The 20,396-nt window shown below is 32.7% G+C and overlaps 1 protein-coding gene across 3 annotated transcripts in view; it reads left to right on the plus strand.

Moving 5' to 3' along the window:
- Positions 1–392: 392 nt before the first annotated feature.
- LOC140446238 (uncharacterized MFS-type transporter C09D4.1-like) overlaps positions 393–20,396 on the plus strand; it is a 57,286-nt gene continuing 37,282 nt past the window's right edge. Inside the window, exons 1-4 of one of the 3 annotated variants that reach the window (XM_072538776.1) lie at positions 393–528; positions 10,075–10,377; positions 14,065–14,250; positions 19,125–19,302. In XM_072538776.1, coding sequence (XP_072394877.1) covers positions 10,096–10,377; positions 14,065–14,250; positions 19,125–19,302 — 646 coding nt within the window. In that variant the 5' untranslated portion in view covers positions 393–528; positions 10,075–10,095. Of the gene's footprint in view, positions 529–9,831; positions 10,378–14,064; positions 14,251–19,124; positions 19,303–20,396 lie in introns of those variants that run through there. The other 2 variants (XM_072538773.1, XM_072538775.1) reach the window with 2 other exon arrangements.

Here is a 20,396-nt window from a genome sequence, read left to right on the forward strand (position 1 = left end):
TTCAAAGCAACCTAAATGAGTCGATGAATCAAATGTTATTAAAGGATAATGTTATTTTAATATTAAAATAGCGTTGGATTGGTAAATTTCGGATAAATGTTACCATTGGGACAGTGAAGTTGTTAACACAAATCCTTTAACAATAATATGATAATCGTACTGCCGAATTGAAAATTAACAGCATCAAATAATTTATTGGCCCACAGTTTAAGAATTCAGAATGTACTGGCACAGATGTTAAATATCACACTGAACTATTTGACGAACATTTTTATTTTTTAAGCAGTCGACGTCGGTGGTCAAATTTATAGATCAAATAAGTATTTAAGTTATTATATACGAAACGTAGGTTTCAATAACATTAACATTTTTCATTTAAATATTTAGTATTACAAATTCTGTCAAAACCGGTATTTTAACGGATTTTATATTAAGGATGGTCTTGTCGTTGACAAAAACTTTAAAAATTGTTATTTAATTTCATTGATTTGAAGTAAACGAAACAACACTTGAATGTGATTATAAGAGGTATGTACAATTAATATTTACAACATTGGATTTTAGGCATAAATCTCATACATAAATACAATATTCTATAAACTTTGTTCTTCTTTATTTTACGGTTCAGATATTTTGTTAACTGTTTCGACAACAAAACATTACTCCATCTTTTTAAGGGGTGTCCTACAATTTCCTTTTGCTGTGTAATTTTTTATTTGTTAATCCCACTTTTATTCCAATTTATGTATACAATCTTAACCTAAATGTTTTACATAATAGACAATACCCAAAGGGACTGATAATTTAAGTATTATGACATGCAGGGAGGCATCCAGTGATGTACTCCTTTTTTAAACTTAATCTATAATATTTACTATATATGACACATATTTATACAGATTTAGTAGTAATCAAATAACTCTAACGGAACTTTTCGGCTTAACCTTCGAACTGTATGCGGTTTATTCACTAAACTTTTTGCAAAACACATCGCATGTTTCACTTTATGTTTCTCTGTATGGTTTTTCGCGCACTTTTTGATAGTTAGTCCGGCGGTCCAGCGTATTGATGGATTGCTTTATTATTATTTCAATATTGGAATGTGCGGCGGTTCCCCATAATTCTAGTCCATAAGTCCAAACTGGTTTCAGGATGGATCTGTAGATTCATATTTTATTTTCAGTTGATAATTAGATTTTCTGCCTAACAATTTCTGACCCAATTGTTTTCGCTTAGTAAATATGCTTCCTACAGTTTTATGTTCTGTCCAAGTACATACCGAGATATTTGAGTTTATCCCCTTGTGGGATTTGTTTACCGTTTAAGTAAACAATAGGACATATTTCCCTACGCATGGTAAATGTTATGTGTAGTGATTTTTTTTCCATTTATTTTGACTCTTGAATTTGCCATCCATTGTTTCTTTTTCTTCTTTATGATGACTACGGAAACTGCCATTTGCCAAACTACTTACTGTGGATCTTAATATGTCTATGACGATAATGCAACGTCATATTATTACATTAGTCATTTTAATACTAAATATATTTAACTTTTTTTCCTATTTGTTTGTTTATTTTTAAAAAATTTTTTGTTTCATTTATTTTTAGTTAAATATTTTTTTATTTAATATATTTTTTATTTATTATTATCTAATATGGGATAAAATCAAAGGTGCCTTCTCTTAGAGTTTACACCAAATTTTCTTAACCTAAAATTACCTTCATTTAGTTCTACAATCTTAGTCTAATGTTTGTTATATGTTTAAACAATAGATCATAAATTTTACTATTTTTAGATTCTACTAAGTCTAGGTTGTATGGTTTTCTGATATTCGGTAGTCTATAAATAGTTATTTAAAATATTTACTCTGCCTTGTATCAGGTGACAATTTGAGTATCGAATGCTCTGTTGTTCCAATTTCTCCACATTCGCACATCGGCGTTGCTCTAACTTTAATTTTGAATAGATGGGCCGCACTTAATGGGTGATTAAACCTCAATCTACATATCGTAGCCAGCATGTGCTTGAACTGCAGGACTAACAGTCCTGCAGAATATATGGAAATTTTTTTATTTAACCTAATTACCTTAAAGTATTTCTTTTGCGGTATCTAAAATGCAGCACTCACACCGTTTATATCTTTTGAAGCGTCAGTATACACTTGTAAATAATTTCGAAATGTTTGAGAAATATCGTGATTAAATATAGTGTTTCTTAATGGTGCTATTAGTTTATTATATTTAGGAAAATTGTGAGTTTTTATTGTAATATTTTGGAAATTAGCAAAAAAAAACAGGTAGATTTTTGGAACAGTACACGCCATAGAATGATTCATGTATTACCATATATGGTTGCACTAAACATGATGATTTTTTCTTCTGCCAAAATATGCTTGTTATATCCTGAATAAATAGATCGTCAACTGCATTTATAAGGTAAGCTTCAACATAGATAATTGTGTTCTTCTTCTTTGAGTACTTCGTAATCCTTCAATTGATAGTCTTAAACATTTATATACTAGACAATCTAGTTTTTGCACATGCGTGTATGCAGCTTGATCATAAAATATACAACCGTAATCTAGTATTGACCGGTAAACACGGATCCCGTCTTATACTTGCTATTGGAACTTTCCAGATGAGCAGGCAGAAATTTCTAGATAAACAAATCAGGTATAAAACGGACGATTTGAGATTTAAAAAGACAGTCTGAAACAAGTGCCGATTAATAAATTGTTCGCGCGGCTATTTACATTGTAACCGGTGTGAATGTCTTAAATAAATTAATATCTACGTGACACTACGTTAACAAAATATTTAGAAATGAAACTAAAAGTCCGACCACAATTTACTTCTTGCCAACTTTAACAATAAACAATAAACTAAAAAAACAATAGAAAAAAAAGTAAAATTAAGACCAGATTTCTCAAAGCTTGAGGGTAAAAAATGTCAAAAATTCACAGAAGCTTAAAAAAAAGATACTAACAGTGCCTGGAACGAAAGGAAGTCGGCAGTTCTTAACGCAGGCAAAACGTTTGTGGGTAGAAAAGAAGTACCGAAAAAGACTGGATGACACCAGATATTATAAAGCTCGTAGAAAAAAACAAAAATACAAAAACACAAATAGAGAAAAATACAAGCAAATGAAGAAACTAATAGAGACGCAGATCAAAGAAGCTAAAGAAAGCTGTATGGATGAAAATTGCAAAGAAATAGAAGAATTTAATATGACATACATAACCTACAAAGGAAACTGAAAAAAATTACGGGTAATACATGTAAGAGAATACGACAAGTTTAAGAAACTCCAATGGAAATCTCCAATTATCAGATTGAAGATGCAAATTATAGAAGAAGAAAAACAAAAAACTTAGGAGAAATACATCAAGGACTTATTTACAGATAATAGGGAAGAAATAAATGAATCATTTTTACCTGATGAAAATATACCAATTCTAGTATCAGAGGTGAAGCAGTTAAAAACTCAAAAAGTCGTAAAGCGCCAGGTCCTGATGAAATTCCAGTAGAAATATTAAAAATCCTGAATGACGAAAATATAGAGTGTCTAACTAAATTATTTAATAAAATATACCACGATGGTCAAATTTGTGATCTTTTTACCTTTACCCAAGAAAAATAATCCTAAATCTTGAGATGAATACCGATTAATTAGCCTCATGAGTCAGAATTTAAAAATACTACTTAAAGTTATTATTAAAAAATGTGAAGAACAATCAGACAAGACTCAGTTTAGATTTAGAGGTGGAATCGGGACAAGAGAGTCATTGTGCGCAATAACGGTACTATTACAAAAATGCAGGGAATATAACAACGTATTTATATGTTATATAGATGTTCAAAAAGCATTTGACAGAGTTTAATATGGTAAACTCATACATACATTAAAACATATACACCTAGATCCCAAGGATATTAATTTAATCAAAAATCCATACCACAATCAAACAGCGGTCGTATGGGTAGAAGATAGTGAGACAAACCAAGTAGAAATTCAAAGTGGAGTCAGATCCATATTATCATAACGCTGTCTTGACAGTTTCCATATAAATTAGTTAAAAATTCTAAAATAATTTTCTCCAAGTTTTAACCACTTCGAGAAAATATAGGTAGAAACCCAAAAATCTTTCTTCTATACCACTTGAAAGAACATAGCGAATAATGACGTTTAACTGATCTACAAGAGATATATCAGGTGTTGAATGAATAAATAGAGAGTGAAATTTGGCTTCCTTTAGATCGTTTCCTATTATGACTTGTGAATATTTCGATGTAATTGGTAACGGTGCCACAGTTTGCATATTTTTTTCATGTGTGTCTAAAAAAATGGAGCTAATTTGGATAAATATTCCAAAGCACCTAGATAATTACCACTATTTTCACTGAAAAATACTTCATTTTTTACATCACGTTTTTCTGATAAATAAAAATAAATTATAAAAACTTTAAAAATTGAGCCTTATTTTCGGGCCCTAAAAATTACGGGTGCTAGGCACGTGCCTAGGTTGCCTAGGTCTTAGTCCGCTCCTGACTAAAGCAGAGCAAGACCAAATAGAAAGAAATATGCTTACATATTGCAAACATACGGATGTGACTCTTATACCGTACGATATGCGGAAAGAAGGTAGACACCACTAAAATGTTCTGTTGGAGAAGAATTCTTTGTTTAAATAAGCTAAAAGTCAGAAAACGGCTAGCAAAGTTCGTCTCCAACAATTAAAATACTTTGGACATGTTATGAGAGCAGATACAGAAAACATTGAAAAACTATCCAATATCCAAGGAATCCAAGGAAAGGTAAAAGGCCGAAGATCACGAGGAAGATATCCAACAAGATGAATCGATCAAATTATAGACATTTATGCAAAAGACCTATGCATGAGTTAAAAGAAATGACCAGAGGTAGAGATCTTTGGAAACGGACAATACACACCATCACGATGACCACTTACACTCCCCTCGTGGGTCAGGATTTAAGAGAGATAGATTGCACACAAATGTTAGGCACACGAAGCAAAAAATCGATAAAGACGTTTCTAAGAAAACAGCAACAGTTGTAACTACCCGCTTTGACTTTCAAAAAACATTAACACACCCCGGTATTTTATACTTACAGGTATTTTTTTTTTTGTCTAATTTTCTGTATAATTTTCCTATGTTTAATATCGGATCTGCGGAAGGTTATTGTTATGCAAATATTATAAACTTTTATAATTTGTAAATACTTATTTGTTAATAAAAAAATCTAACAGATATTACTTTATTTAGGTACTTCTTGTTAGTATGTATGACCTGAATTCTTAGATACTTGTTTGAGTAAAAAAAATTACGTTAAGGTAAAATCAATAAAAAAAAACTAATAATAATCTATTTATTTGGATATATACTCATTAGTTACCATATCACCTAATCAAAGAAACATACTTTGTTGAAATAGCATTGTATAAACCACTTACAATAATTTTTACCTAAAATTCTTGAAAAACTTGGTATTGTAACTCGACCTAAATTAGGACCAGAACCTCTGAAAAGCTGAGGAAAAGTTATAAAATATGGGTTAAAAAAACTACACACAATATTAAACTGACGAAGTAAAAAAAATAAAATGTGGAAATTTTTTTAAATCTCTCTTCAAACTAAGCAAGAGTGAGCTACACTGTTTTTCATATCAGGTGTCGATATTATTCATTATAATGCGATGCAAACCAAGATTTATAAAACTTGGATTTTAGACAGTCTTGGATTTTTTTTTATTTAATTTAACGTGCTTGTGACAGCTTCGGCCATTAGCACGAGGCACCGTGGATACAATTATATATAAGGTACAATTACATATTATAATATACTATAGTTATATATTATTTAGTAAGTTTTCTAGCTTCAGGAACTGGATAGGTGTGATGACTTGGCTCTGGTTCGATAATATATCTGTGATTCATGCCCAGTTCTTGGCGTCGTTTATTGTAATGAGGGCAGTCCACAAGGATGTGTAGAACGCTTAGTGGAGATTGGCAATAGTGACAGATTGGCTTAGGCGTAGAATTCATTAGGTGACCATGTGTAAATCTGGTGTGACCGATACGCAATCTTCTAGCAACAACCATCTCATTTCTAGTTATACCAGGGATAACGAACCGCTCAATCGTCTGATCTATTTGGTGTAAAAATGTAGTGGATTGTTTCCAATGATTCTGCCAGTAATTTCGTACGAGTTTCTTTATACTAGTTTTTAGGTCACTGGCAATTTGTATATTACGTGGTGTACAATTGGATACAGCAGCTTCTTTGACAAAGCGATCGGCGTTGTCGATACCCATAATCCCGATGTGGGAGGGAATCCATATGATAGTGATTTTTTCTACAAGAGGGTGATTAGTAAATAGATTATTGATGGACTGAATAGAGGCAAGGGAGTCTGTACAGATGGCAATATGTTGATTGGGTGCTGTACAGAGTTTGAAGGCTTGGTAAATAGCATACAGTTCACCAGTGTGAACGCTGCATGTGGCAGGTATTTGACATTAACTAACGACTGTTTCCGTAGTGGTAACCGCACAACCAACCCCCATTTCACTCTTTGATGCGTCAGTGTAGAGTACCCGATCGAATTTCTTAAAATTAAGAATATCTAGTAAGGATTTCCTAATCAAATCCTGGTTGGTTTCTGCCTTACTAAACTTTGTAAGTGACACATTAAATTTCGGTAAAGTTTTGGTCCAAGGAGAATTCTGCGAGATCGGGAGAGGGTTAGTTAAGGATAAATTTATACGTGGTATTAAAGTTGGAAGTAGGAGGGCGATAGTGTGTATGCGTGGAGCAGGAGGGTGAGTACTAGTATAGTTGGGTAATGTCAGCAGTGTGTATACTGGATTAGAAAGGTTAGCTGAAGTAGAGGCAGCATAAGAAAGGAGGAGATATTGGCGCCTAAGCCAAAGAGAGGGTTCGTTGGCTTCGCGGTAGAGGCTCTCAGCTGGACTGCTACGAAAAGCTCCTAAACAGAGGCGGATAGCAGTATTATGCACTGAATTAAGGGTTTGTAAGGATGTTTTGGATGCTGACATATATATAAAGCTGCCGTTATCGAGTTTAGAGCGAATAAGAGACCTATATACTTTTAATAGTGTACATTCGCTAGCGCCCCATTGGTAGTGGGAAAGTGTTTTGATAATATTTAAACGTTTTAGGCACTCTGCTCTAGTTTCCTGAATATGTTGTTTCCAAGAAATTCGGGAGTCGAATATTAGTCCTAGAATTTTGCGGTGATCGACGACCGGGAGAGGGTAGTTATTCACTAAGATTTTAGGGGCAGTGGAGAGTGTTTTTCTGGTGAATTTAATGAGTTGTGATTTTGTAGATAAGAGGGACAGGCCGATGGCAGTCAATCTATTTTGTAATAAGTCCACTGATGTTTTGAGAAGTTTGCAAGTAGTAGTGGTCGCAACACCATGGCAATAAATTACAAGGTCATCAGCATATGTAGTAAATTTCACTGGGGAGGGAAGACTGTGGCATATATGGATAATTGATAAAATAAACAATGTGGAGCTTAATACAGAGCCCTGAGGGACTCCGTCTTGTTGTATGTGGGGTGATGATAGGCAACCATTTACAGAGAGTCTGAAGGATCTAGAGCTAAGAAAGTGCTTGATGAATTTAAAAATATTACCATTAAGGCCGTATATTAATAGTTTATCGAGAATAATCTGTCTAGGTATTTTATCGAAGGCAGCTTCAATATCAAAAATGCAGGCAATCACTTCTTGACTGTTATTAATAGCTTCGGCGATGTGGGTATGAAGGAGGACGAGGTTATCGCTTGTGGAACGATGTCGGCGAAATCCAGATTGTTCTTTAGGTAAAATTTGGTGTTTGTCAATAAACCATAAAAGACGTATGTGTATCATCTTTTCCATTAATTTGCACATGGTGCAAAATCGGTCTATAGGACTGAGGAAAAATTGGTGTTTGGCCATGTTTTAGAACAGGTATAATTACGGATGTGTTCCATTGAGTAGGAAATATTTGAGAAGACCAGATAGAGTTATATATGTCTAACAGGAAAGTGAGGCAGCGGTTGGGTAGGTTTTTAAGAAAAATATAAGGGATATCATCAGGGCCGGCGGAAGTATTTTTGCATGAGGATAAAGCAGATGTAAGTTCAGAAAGTAAGAAAGGAGAATTATAATTGTCGATATCTTGTAAGTGCTGTGAAGTGAGGTTATAGGAGAGCGGTTCTTGTGTAGAGGATGAAATTAGGGGTTTGAGTTTGTTGTGAAATTGTTCCTCAAATGTATTAGCCAGGGTATTGCAAATAATTTGGCTGTTGCTAGAAGAAGTGCTGTTAGAGATTTAATGGGTAATTTTGATGTTAGTTTTTTGTCCTTGAACTTGTCGAATTTTTTTCCACATTTGGGAGGGATTTGTTTTATCATTCAAAGACGATACATAGTTATGCCATTTTGGAATTTAAATTCATCAATTGTTTGATAATTTCAATAATCTTAGTTTCCTATGTGACGTTATGTCAATTGTTCTTTAACCTTTTAAAACTTAACGTACGTGAAAAACTGTAAATTTTAAATTAGTTATTTATATCATGGTTCCATTGTATAATAGCTCTGAAGATGGCTTGTAAGCCGAAAGCGCTCAGCTAGGAAATAAATATTTACATACTTCAAAAATACTTTTCTTTTCCATTCTTTGATGTTATAAGTGTGTACAAAAACATCAGTCTTTTCATTTGTATTGTTGATGTATGTACAGTTATTTATATTTCGTATCAACGATATATATTTGCGATTTACTTCTCTCTTGTCCCCAATCTTTCCTTGGATAATTAGTTGAGAAATTGCAGATCTTTTTCCTCTTAGGACATGGTTCAGGTATCCAATTTTTCGTAACTTGATCAAGTTGAGCAAATATCTTTCAGTACTTGCCCTTCTTAAAACTTTTTCGTTTCTCACTTTATAAGTCCATGGCATGCGGAACATTCTTTGCAAGATCCAAAATTCGAAAGCCTCCAATTTATGAATGGATGATATTTTCAATGTCCATGTAGCTATGCCGTATAATAATATGGACCACATAAAGCATTTAACCACCCTAAATCGGAGGTTAAAAGATTGCGGTTACATAGTAGAGGTTAAAATTGCTTTTCTATGAAGTTAGGACTAGAAACCACATATATTACAAAAATTTCAGGAAATACGCGAAGAGACTGGAGGAGATTATGGCCAAAAATGGCAAAAGACCAACCACCAAACGTTAGAAGAACTATCGGTTCCCACGTTAACAGAAGTCTCGTTATATTTAAATACATTCCTGAGTCTACCATAAATCATCCCTTCTAAAAATGATTTATTATTATTAAGTAATAGTCGGCTTGATAGAAGATTAAATTTATTTTAATTTCTCTAAATTGAATTCCATTATGATTTGCAAATATTGTGTAATTCTATAAAATTAAACGCATTCACAAGAGAATTTCTACTTTTTGCTGCGGTCATCTTGAGAAAAACGTACAAAAACAACTAAAAAGTCAACCTAGAAAACCAACAATACGCGTACTTCAAAATAAAGGTTAAAAGTAATATGTCTGTCTTATATTCCCCCCTGTTACGTCTAATCTGTTCTATTGATAACATTTTTTCTAACTAAATTATCTTTTTTCTGTTCCCTTCTCTGCTCGACTTTAATAACAAAGTTTTAGCAACGCAAATATGTTCTAATAAAACTTAAATGTATTTTATCAAACTGACTAAATATTGTTCCTGTCTAATCTACCCTTTAAATACTTGATACACAAAAACTCGAATAGAATAGTATAATAAATGGCATTAGTGACGGTTTTCTACATTAGCGGCAACTATAATACGCATGTGGACGTTTATAACATCATCACATTTCGAATGGTTTTTAATAGAATTAAAGACGTCACGCCATCAACTTTTAATTTAAGTTAATAAATCTTTGATTGTTTCGAACACTAGCACATTTTGAACGGTTCCAATTAAATTATTCTACTCATTAAGACATTAACGTTAATATTTGTTAGGAAATAGATGCACGTGAAGATATGGAGAAAGAATTGGTGAAACACAATGAGGTAAAGTTACTGAAGAATTCTGCGGAGAAGAAGCCGGAGATTAAAGCTTATACGAGGCGATGGCTAATTATGTTTTTATTTATTTACTATGCTTGTATCAATGCTATACAGTGGATTGAATATTCGAGTATCACGCACATTGTGGTTAAGTATTATAATGTTAGCACGTTGGCTGTTGATTGGACATCCACTATTTACATGTCGCTATATCCTGTGCTAGTTATTCCTGCGTCGTATATTATAGACAAAAAGGTAAGTTTGTTTTTATGTTTGCAACTATCATCTTCATCATTTATCATATATTGCTCACATTTCAATAGCAAAAAGTCAACGATAATGATACTGCTGATCTCATTCATTATCATTTGAATTCCGTATCATCTTGTTTACCAGCTTTTTCTATTCTCTTCTTTGTATTGCTGTCTTTTTTGTTTCGTTATAATTAATTTTATTGTAGTTTCTTTTTGTTGATATTTTTCATAAGTTTTGGCGTAGGACTGAACAGGAATATTAGCCGCTCATTAATATGAGCTCTTCTGTTCCGTTTTCGTAAGGACCACTCCGATTTTTCTTTGTTTTTTTGCTTTCTTTCGCCTTTTGCCTGATTGGTGATTAAACTACATTCTTCACTATTTTCTACTTTTGTTCTCCAGCTAGGTATCTTTATTTTGTTAACATCTTCTCTGGCCTGATTTTCCCATCTGCACTTTGGTCTTCCTTTAGGTCTTTATAGGTTTCTACTTTAACATGTTCTTTAATAATTTATCTTCCTATTGTCTTAGTTAATGCCCGAGCCATTTCAACCTTGGAGCCTTTCTATTTTTTACTATAGATTCTCCATTTATCTGACTATTTATCTCGTTATTAAATAATTGTCTAAACTCCCCATCTTGGATTTTTTTGGTCCAAGAATGCTTCTTAGGATATTCCTTTCTATTATTTTTAGCTTCTCTTCGCCTGTATTAGTCCAGTACATTGTCTTTGCTGTATATGTTATGACAGGTCAGTGCTATTTTATATCTTTGCATTTTTGTGTTTTTGCTGATTATATCAATTGTTTAGTAGTTTTTGGTATTATTTTCAATATGATCTCTTGCCCGCTTTTACTCTTTCAGTTATCTCTGCTCCTGTTGTTTGAGCTGTCTATTTTTATACCTAGATATTAAATCGCTCTACTTGTTGGATTATTCATTGTTCAATCTTATATATATATATATATATATATATATATATATATATATATTTATATATATATATATACTTGGAAAAGCCTAAAGAAGAAACAAGTAAGTGAAGAACTGATAGAAGCAACAAAGAGTATATACATGAAAACAACAAATACAGTAAGAATGTTAAATATACAGTCAGAACCATTTGAAACAACCCAAGGAGTTAGACAAGGGGGAAGTCTCAGCCCAGTACTATTCATAAATGTAATAGATGAGATAGTGAAAGAATGTAAGAAAACATTCAAGAAATACTGCATCGGTTGGAACAAAATGCAAATGATAAATGCCGAGATGTGTATATTTGCAGACGACATAGTATTAATTGCGGAAACTGCAGAAAAACTTAAATACAATTTAGAGAAATGGAACCTAGAAGCAAGCAAATACAACTTAAACGTAAACAAAGAGAAGACTCAAATAATGAAAATATCAAGGAAACAAAGGACGGAAGATCAAATAGAAGTAATGATAGACCAACAAAAAATAATACAGACAAATTCATACAAATACTTAGGAACAGTAATCAACAACAAAGGAGACATCGAGGATGATCTTAACAACAGAATGGAAAACACAGGAAAACTATTCCAAGCACTAAATAGAGGATTCCTTAATAACAAAGAAATATCAACAAAGACCAAGATGACAATATACAAAACAATATATAGACCTACAGTGACATATGGAGCAGAAAATTGGATATTAAACAAAAGACATCAGAGCAGAATTCAGGCAGCAGAGATGAAATACCTCAGAAGAACGATAGGAGTAAAAAGAACTGATAGAATCAGAAATGAAGAAATAAGAGAAAGATTCAAAATCAAACCGATACTCGAGTCAATCAAAGAGAAAAAATTGGCATGGTTCGGACATCTAACCCGGATGGACAATAATAGACAAGTAAATAGAGTGTGGGACGCCAAACCAATAGGGAAGAACAGAAGAGGAAGACCCATTAAAGAATGGAACAGTGACATCTCGCAGATACTGCAGAGTAAGGGTAAGACTTGGCAGAAAGCAACACAGATGGCATCCAATAGGAAGGAATGGAGAAAGTTCGTTAAGAGCTAGGACACCTCAGAAGACTGTCAAATATTGTAATTTAATGAATTGTATAGTAAACGGCCCAACACCGAAAGGTACAAATGGGTTCTACTGATTAAGTAAAGTAAAATATATATATATATATATATATATATATAAATATATATATATATATATATATATATATATATATATATATATATATATATATATATATATATATATATATATATAGAGTCATCAGTGTTTATTCTAAGCTTTTTTTGTCTCTTGAGGCTACCGTGTCGTCAGCGTGTCCTATAATTTGTGTAGAGCTTTGAATGATCATCTTGTTGATACCAGTTTTTTAGCTGCTCTTCCGGGGCTATGTTAAAAAGTGTTGTTAACAGGTTGTCACCATGCCGAACTCATACTTCTACGAGCCCTAACAACTGTATCTTCTTTTTCTTCTAGCTATGAAGACATGACTCTGTCTGTTTTTCAATGTGCCTCCGTAAGTTGTCGTTCCATCGTCTTCCATTCTACTCTTCTATTTCTTACCCAGTCCTTGATGTTCTCCGTCGATGACTTCCGTCGATAATTCTCCTTGATGATCTACGTCGTATAACTGTACTTATAGCTCTTATAGTTTTATCTCTGCTGTTTCTAACATCATTTTTGTCCTCTCTGGTGTCAGGTCATGTTTCTGCCGCGTATGTCATTATTGGTCTTATAACTGTTTTGTAAATTCCATTTTTCATTTCTTTCCCGATATTTTAATTTCTCCATATTGTTTCATTCAGGAAACCTGTGTCTCTGTTTGCTTAATTCACTTGATCTTCCACTTCTGTTTCAAGTTTTTCGTAGCTAGATCATGTGGTGCCTAGATATTTAAAGTGTATCACTTGTTCTATTATCTGACCTTCCAGCTCCAATTTACGTTATAGTAAACTTGCTGTTATAACCATGCATTATTTTTTTTTTTTTTTTGAAGAAATTAACATGTTAAATTTTCTGGACGGTTATATTAAATTGGTGCAGCATAAGCTGTAAATCATCTCTTTACTTTAAGAGACTAGTATTGTGTCGTCTGCATAGTACATGCTTTATTTTGTGACTTATTCGTGACTTTTTTAACCAAACATTAATTGGAACAAAAATTAGGTGAAATTTTATCAGGTTGACCGTGAAAATATTCAATCAAAACAAAGTTTTAAAAAAAAATTACATAATAATCTATTTTATTTGTTAGTATTGGATAAGAGATCAAAATATCTGAGAACTTAGGATTACTGGTGTGAAAAATATTAATAAAAACATAATATTTTATGTAAATTACATTTTATGTAAATTTCCTGCACATTAAATTATGTGCAGGAAACGTAAAACATATATGGAATGTGTAGAGAGAACAATGCCAAATGAAAGGACTTAATAATTAAATAATTTATTAACTTAATAAATATAATCTTTTATTACCTGTGTTATTTAATTATTAAGTCCTTTCATTTGCCATTGTTTCTCTACACATTCCATATATGTTTTACGTTTTCTGCACATCATTTAATCAAGGCCCCCAACGATATTCCTAGAGTGTCTTTTTTATCTTCTTACATATTTTTTTTTAATGTGACTATAAAATTATTTGCGCAATAATCTCCGGTAATATTCAAATTATGTATTGTAGGGATTAAGGACAGCTGGAATTATAGGATGTATCGGAACTCTTATTGGAACCAGTATTAAAGTATTTTCTATTAGAAATGATCTATTTAGTATTGTTCTTCTAGGACAATCAATTGTAGCAGCGTCCCAATTAGTGATAATCTGTTTACCACCAAAGCTGGCCGCTATTTGGTTTAAAGCTAGCGAGGTAAGAAATTATAAATACAAACTAACACGGTTTGGGCCTTCAAGTAATATTATTAATCAAGTAATATTATATACATAAACAAGCAAGAAATTTCATTAGTAACATACTATTAAATTACAAAATTACAAAAAAAATAACAAAATTACAATTTTTGGTTTAAAAGAAAAACAATATTTTAACTATAATATAAAACGGTCGTCTGTTTTTAAACGAGTTGGTAGAGGTAGCAGAGACATTGTAATCATTTAGGTTATTCCAGCGCTTAAAATCTTTATTTGATAGAAAGTTCTGTCTTAATCTTATAGAAAAGATTTTTTTCTTTAGTTTAAACTGATGACCTCTGGGCGTTCATCTTGATTTATGGTTAACATTTCATCGAGATTTCAAAAATTTTAATATTTTAAATGTTGTCATTAAGTCTCCACGTTGTCGGCGAAGTTCAAAAGTAGTTAAGTTAGTCATACTAAGTCTTTTTACATAAGAAGGTCTTCTCGGTCCTAAAGGATTTCGAGTGGCTTTTTCTTTAATGTTTTCCAACAAAGTCTTATCTCGAACCAAATCAGGATACCACGTTGGTCCAGCGTATTCAAGTATGGGTCTTACGTAAAGAGTGTAAAGTTTACACAATGATTGCATTGAAACTCTCGAAAAACACCTCCGAATAAGATACAGACTTGAGTTCGCACGTTTACAAATAGAGATAATATGGTCAGACCAAGTTAGGCTGCTGTTTACAATAACACAAGGTTAGCTGGTTTGGGATTGGATTGGCATATTTTTTTGTGTCATCAGCGTAGAACGATATTTTACTTGAGACATAATAAGGAAAATCGCTGGTATAAACCGTAAAAAGTAGAGGTTCAAGGAAAGAATCCTGAGACACTCCACTTTCCTGTCCTGTGAGAAAGATTAGCCAACTCTAACTTTGTAATGTCGATCTGTCAGGAAATCATCTATCCAACGAAGTAAAGTACCGCGAACTCCGAAATGTGCTAGCTTATGTAGAAGTCTGCGCTTAGGTACACGGTCAAAGGCTGCGTAAACAACGTCGACCGGCTGCGAACTGTTAAGGGATGACGTCCAGTCGTTGACACAATGTAGGAGATTGGTTAGAGTAGAGCGACCAGAGACAAATCCATGTTGTTGTTTTGGAATAACATGTTCCTGGAGAAGGAATTTGGTCATCTCCTCGAAAATAATTCCTTCTATAACTTTGCCAACTACTGGCAGTAAGCTAATCGGACGATAATTGCTGCAGTAGAGTTTGTTGCCTTTTTTAAAAATAGGGGTGACGGATGCTAATTTCCAACTAGAGGGTAAGGAGTTCTGGATGAAAGAAGTTTGCATAATTAACGTTAAGGGTATTGCAAGCGTATTTGCGCATCTTTTTAACAGTTTTGGTGTTAAACCAACTAAACCAGGTGAAGCGGCTGTTCGAAATTTAATTAAGTATTGTTTGAAATGATCCACTGTGAGTTATAGTTAACTATAAAGTAAACGTATTTCCAGTTAAAATTCAGGTTAACTCACATTAAAGATAGTAAATAAGGTTATAAATAGAACGGTCTTGCATGGAGATAAGTAAACGCGCTTAGTAAAATTGTTATTTTTAAGTGAAAACCGTTATAAATTGTTAATTTGTGCCTAATTATAGTCAATAACTGTAAGTGTACAAAATTTATTTAATTTCTTCGTAAAAGCTTTGTGAATTTATTATATTGGGACAGTGTGATAATTCAATTATAAACAATTTTTTCTTATCAGTGGTTTCAGGTTAATTACACCTGTCGCCAAATACCCATATAATTGTTTTTGGAGGAGGTCAGGGTCATCAGTTTCTGTCCAAGGTACGGGCGATCATTTTTAACGCACTTTATATTAGCAAACTTTAAGATTACCTTATCCTCTTCCTCTTCTTTTATTACCCTCTCCGATTATCGACCGTTGGCGATCATATTGTCAATAATAACTTTATTTCCGGCAACTCAAAAAAATATTAGCGGATGTCTCTTGATACCACTCTCGGAGATTTCGGGGCTAGGATGTTCTTCTTCGGTCTGGGCCCTTCTTCCGGCGATTTTGCCCTGTACTATGGGATATTGAAGGTTATACCTCTCTGGATATCTCATTACATAGCCAAAATATTGTAACTTCGAGTTTTTATTTTTTTTGTTATTTCTGTGCCCTTTTTCTTTCAGTGTAAAACTATTTCATTTGTTATTAGATCAACTTAACTTATTTGCAATATTCTTCGTTAAATCCGCATCTCAAGGGCCTCAACTTTTTTCATTAGTGTTGCTGTAAGAGTCTAGCTCTTTATGCCAAATAGCGATGTGAAGAATATATAGTAGTGTATTAATCCGTCTTAAAATGTAACATATCGATTAATCATTAATGAGAATTTTCTTTAATTTATAGAAGGAGACTCTGGCTGTTTCAACGCGTATTCTTATTACTTTGCTTATATCGCAGTTATCGTTAACATTGGCCCCTAAATAGATAATTCTTTCTAACACTATCTCAATTGACTCTGATGTTCATTGGTTGTAACTCTGTTTTGCTGACAACCGTAAATTTTGTCTTAGAGATATTAAGCTTTAGCCCATATTCAACACATGTTTCGGTCACTATGTTTATAAGTATTTTCAACCCTTTTTATTGGATGCAATCGGTACCGTGTCGTCTGCGTATCTGAGATTGTTGAAATTAATCTCGTTGATTTTAATGCCAGCTTCTTTATCTAAGACTTCTTTGTAAATAAATTCGGAATAGATATAAAAAGCAGAGGTGATAAAATACACCCTTGCCTTACCCCCCGTCGTATTTTCACTGCTTCCGTCATATTCTGACCAATTCGTATGTTTGCACATTGATACCAATACAAATTTTTGATAATACGGAGGTCTTGGTCATCAATTCTCATTAGTTTTAAAACACCTATCAGTTTGTCGTGGGTGACCCGGTTAAAGGCTTTTTCGAAGTTGATAGTCGATAAAGTACATATATATATATATATATATATATATATATACATATATATATATATGTACATATATATATATATATATATATATATATATATATATACATATATATATATACATATATATATATATATATATACATATATATATATATATATATATATACATATATATATATATATATATATATATATATATATATATATATATATATATATATATATACTGATTGTTCTATATCCCTACATCTTTTAACCAGGACCTGCAAACTGAATAATGCTTCTCTGGTTCCAAGGTTGTTTCTAAAACCAAATTGTGTTTGACTTTTCCCCTTGGGAAATATTTTTCAACCCAAAAATATAATTTTCTGCTCCCGATTATCCAATAAACTATTCCTCCCGATTATTCATAAACAACATTGGATACATTAAAGTTTTAGGTGAAATTGTTTGAGCCAGGAAGTTAATAACTCAAGCAAAGAGAATTGTTCTCTTCAACGTATGCCCTTCCATACCTCACGAAATACTAATTAACGAATTAAAAAAATCCACAAGGAAAATAATTCCTGCAGCTGGCTGTATACCACGTATCACAAAAAGAGGTTAATCTTTGTATATAGGTATATTTTATAAAAACCCTTAAAAGGGCTACATTAAAAACACGAACGTTTTTGGAACAACAGTTCCATCATCAGGTTAAAAATACAGGTTACCATGCCTGAGCTACCAAAATATTTGGGTAAAAACCCTTTAAAATATATTATGTTACCAAAGATTGTACATGATGTTGTTAATATTATTTGATGTTTAATATTTTAATTAAATTTTACTTCAGGTAACATACACCCATGCTTTAAGTGAGTTCCAGTGTCCGGAGAGTAAACCTCTTCAAACGGACTTCAGCTGGTAACTGAAGCAAGCAGTAACTGGTAACAGCAATTAGTTTACGGATTTTATTATCAGATTTCGCTATTTGCGTCTATACGAAGCCATGTTAGAGTTGCTTCCTAAGACAGAAAAGATTTATTTTCACATTCAGAGCGACTGCGAAAGCCATTCTGATGAGGCCTATTAGGCCGAAATACGCATAAGCGGATGCGCAGGCGCCCTGTACGTGAACTCAAATCTTAACTGTATTTTCCTTTTTATTCCGATATACTCTGTACGAGTACTAGAAACCAATTCGCTAAGAATTTTGCTTAGTTGAGGAGATATGTTGTGGAATGCAATTTTTAGATTCCCCACGTCTCTAATAACATCTTTATCAACGTCTGTTTTGCCTTGCAATTCTTAGAAGGCACAGATTAAAGCGAAATTCTGAATTTGGTTTCGAAAATTAGTTTACGGATTTTATTATCAGATGTCGCTATTTGCGTCTATACGAAGCCATGAACATAGAGTTGCTTCCTAAGACAGAGAGGATTTATTTTCACGTTCAGAGCGACTGCGAAAGCCGTTCTGATGAGGCCTATTAGGCCGAAATACGTATAGGCGGATGCGCAGGCGCCCTGTACGTGAAATCAAATCTTAACTGTCTTTTCCTTTGAAAATTCATTTATTTACCAATAATCAATTCAAATTTCCCAAATCTCAAGAAGATTAATAATTATTTAGCACAATTACAATATCTTCAGAAAACCGCCAAAAATTAATATTTTTCCGGGAGAACCCAAAAATTCACATTAAGTTTGACCGTTATTTTGAGAATTAATAATAATAATGATCATCGAAATAAAAACCTTTGACTCCGTTGATATAAAATAATTTTCCTAATCAGTGACAAATGAATAAAATATTAACGAACATAACAAAATGTCATAGAATCGTCAGATAAAAATGTTTCCGGGGCTAAATTTTTCCGGGACTAAAATTCTTCTTATAATAATTATAGGTATCAACGGCATGCTCCCTCGGAGTATTTGGAACCCAAGTGGGGTGTGCAATCGGTTATATTCTACCCCCGTTAATAGTAAAAGATGGTGACGTCGAACAAATTGGATCCCAGTTGAAAATCCTGTGTTGGTTACTAGCTGGGTCAATGGTTCCAGTCACAATCGTAGTATTAGTGTGTAAGTATATTCAATATTTTATAAACATTTTATAACATTGTATTATTATATACAGCAAATTGAAATAGCGGTAAATAATAAAATTATTTATTTCTGTATTGAATTCACTTTAAAAGTGCGGTTGTCTGCAGAACTATTCTATGACGACGTTTTATCAAGCTCTCACTTGCCATTCTTAAGTCAGATTAGTTTCGCTTCTTGTCGATGCTCAAAAAAAAATAAAAAGAATCAGATCATTTATTTGTTTTATTACTTTATAAGGCAAAGTTTTTAATTTGTCAAAAAGACTTTTCCGGTGATTGCTGATGCGTTTGCCTTGAAATAATTTTTGCTTCGTTCTGAGGTTCGCTTTATATTACTTTGAATGTCTTTGTCAATGTCCACATAAATCAGAGTGTTGGTAATATAACTACGAACCAATCTCCTAGAATGTATTTCTAATGCATTGAAACTGTTGTTGATTTCAAATTTCATTAGAAAAATGGCTAAATTTAATTCTATAGGATTTTTCTTAATGTTAACGCTAAAAGATATATAAAGGCGAAGTATATGGAATGATTCGGGAAACTGATGCGATGCGTATAAGCAGAAAACTTCGACATAAATAAACTAGAAGCAACTAAATGTCCGGAGAAGGTAAACCTTGTTTTTATTTGCAACAAAACTGCATCGCATATCTCTAAGGTTTCCCGTTATCTGCTGGACCTGTCCTCTTCAATTCGCGCCTTTTTTTAGTTTATTATTATCCGTTTCTCCCTATGACGGGTTTATTTCTCCTTGAATAATGTCAATATTGACGTCCATTTTCTCCTTTATATCTTAAATTGCTGCTTTAAAATGCTCCAAATCTTTTTTCACCTTAACAGAATCAGAAAATACTTTTTGCAATTGATGAAAAATAATTTCCAAGTAAGGCATTATTTAACAAAAAATAACCAAAATACAAAATGTTTATCCTGAAGCTTGAATTTATAATCATTTGCTTGATTAATAACTATACTTTGTATAATGACCATAACTGCAATAGAATCTTTTCCATTTTCATCAACAATATGAATACCCCGTGATTAAAAATTGCAACGTGTTTGGGAAGA

Source organism: Diabrotica undecimpunctata, chromosome 7 (genome assembly GCF_040954645.1).
Source record: "Diabrotica undecimpunctata isolate CICGRU chromosome 7, icDiaUnde3, whole genome shotgun sequence".
In the NCBI taxonomy this organism is placed as follows: domain Eukaryota; kingdom Metazoa; phylum Arthropoda; class Insecta; order Coleoptera; family Chrysomelidae; genus Diabrotica; species Diabrotica undecimpunctata.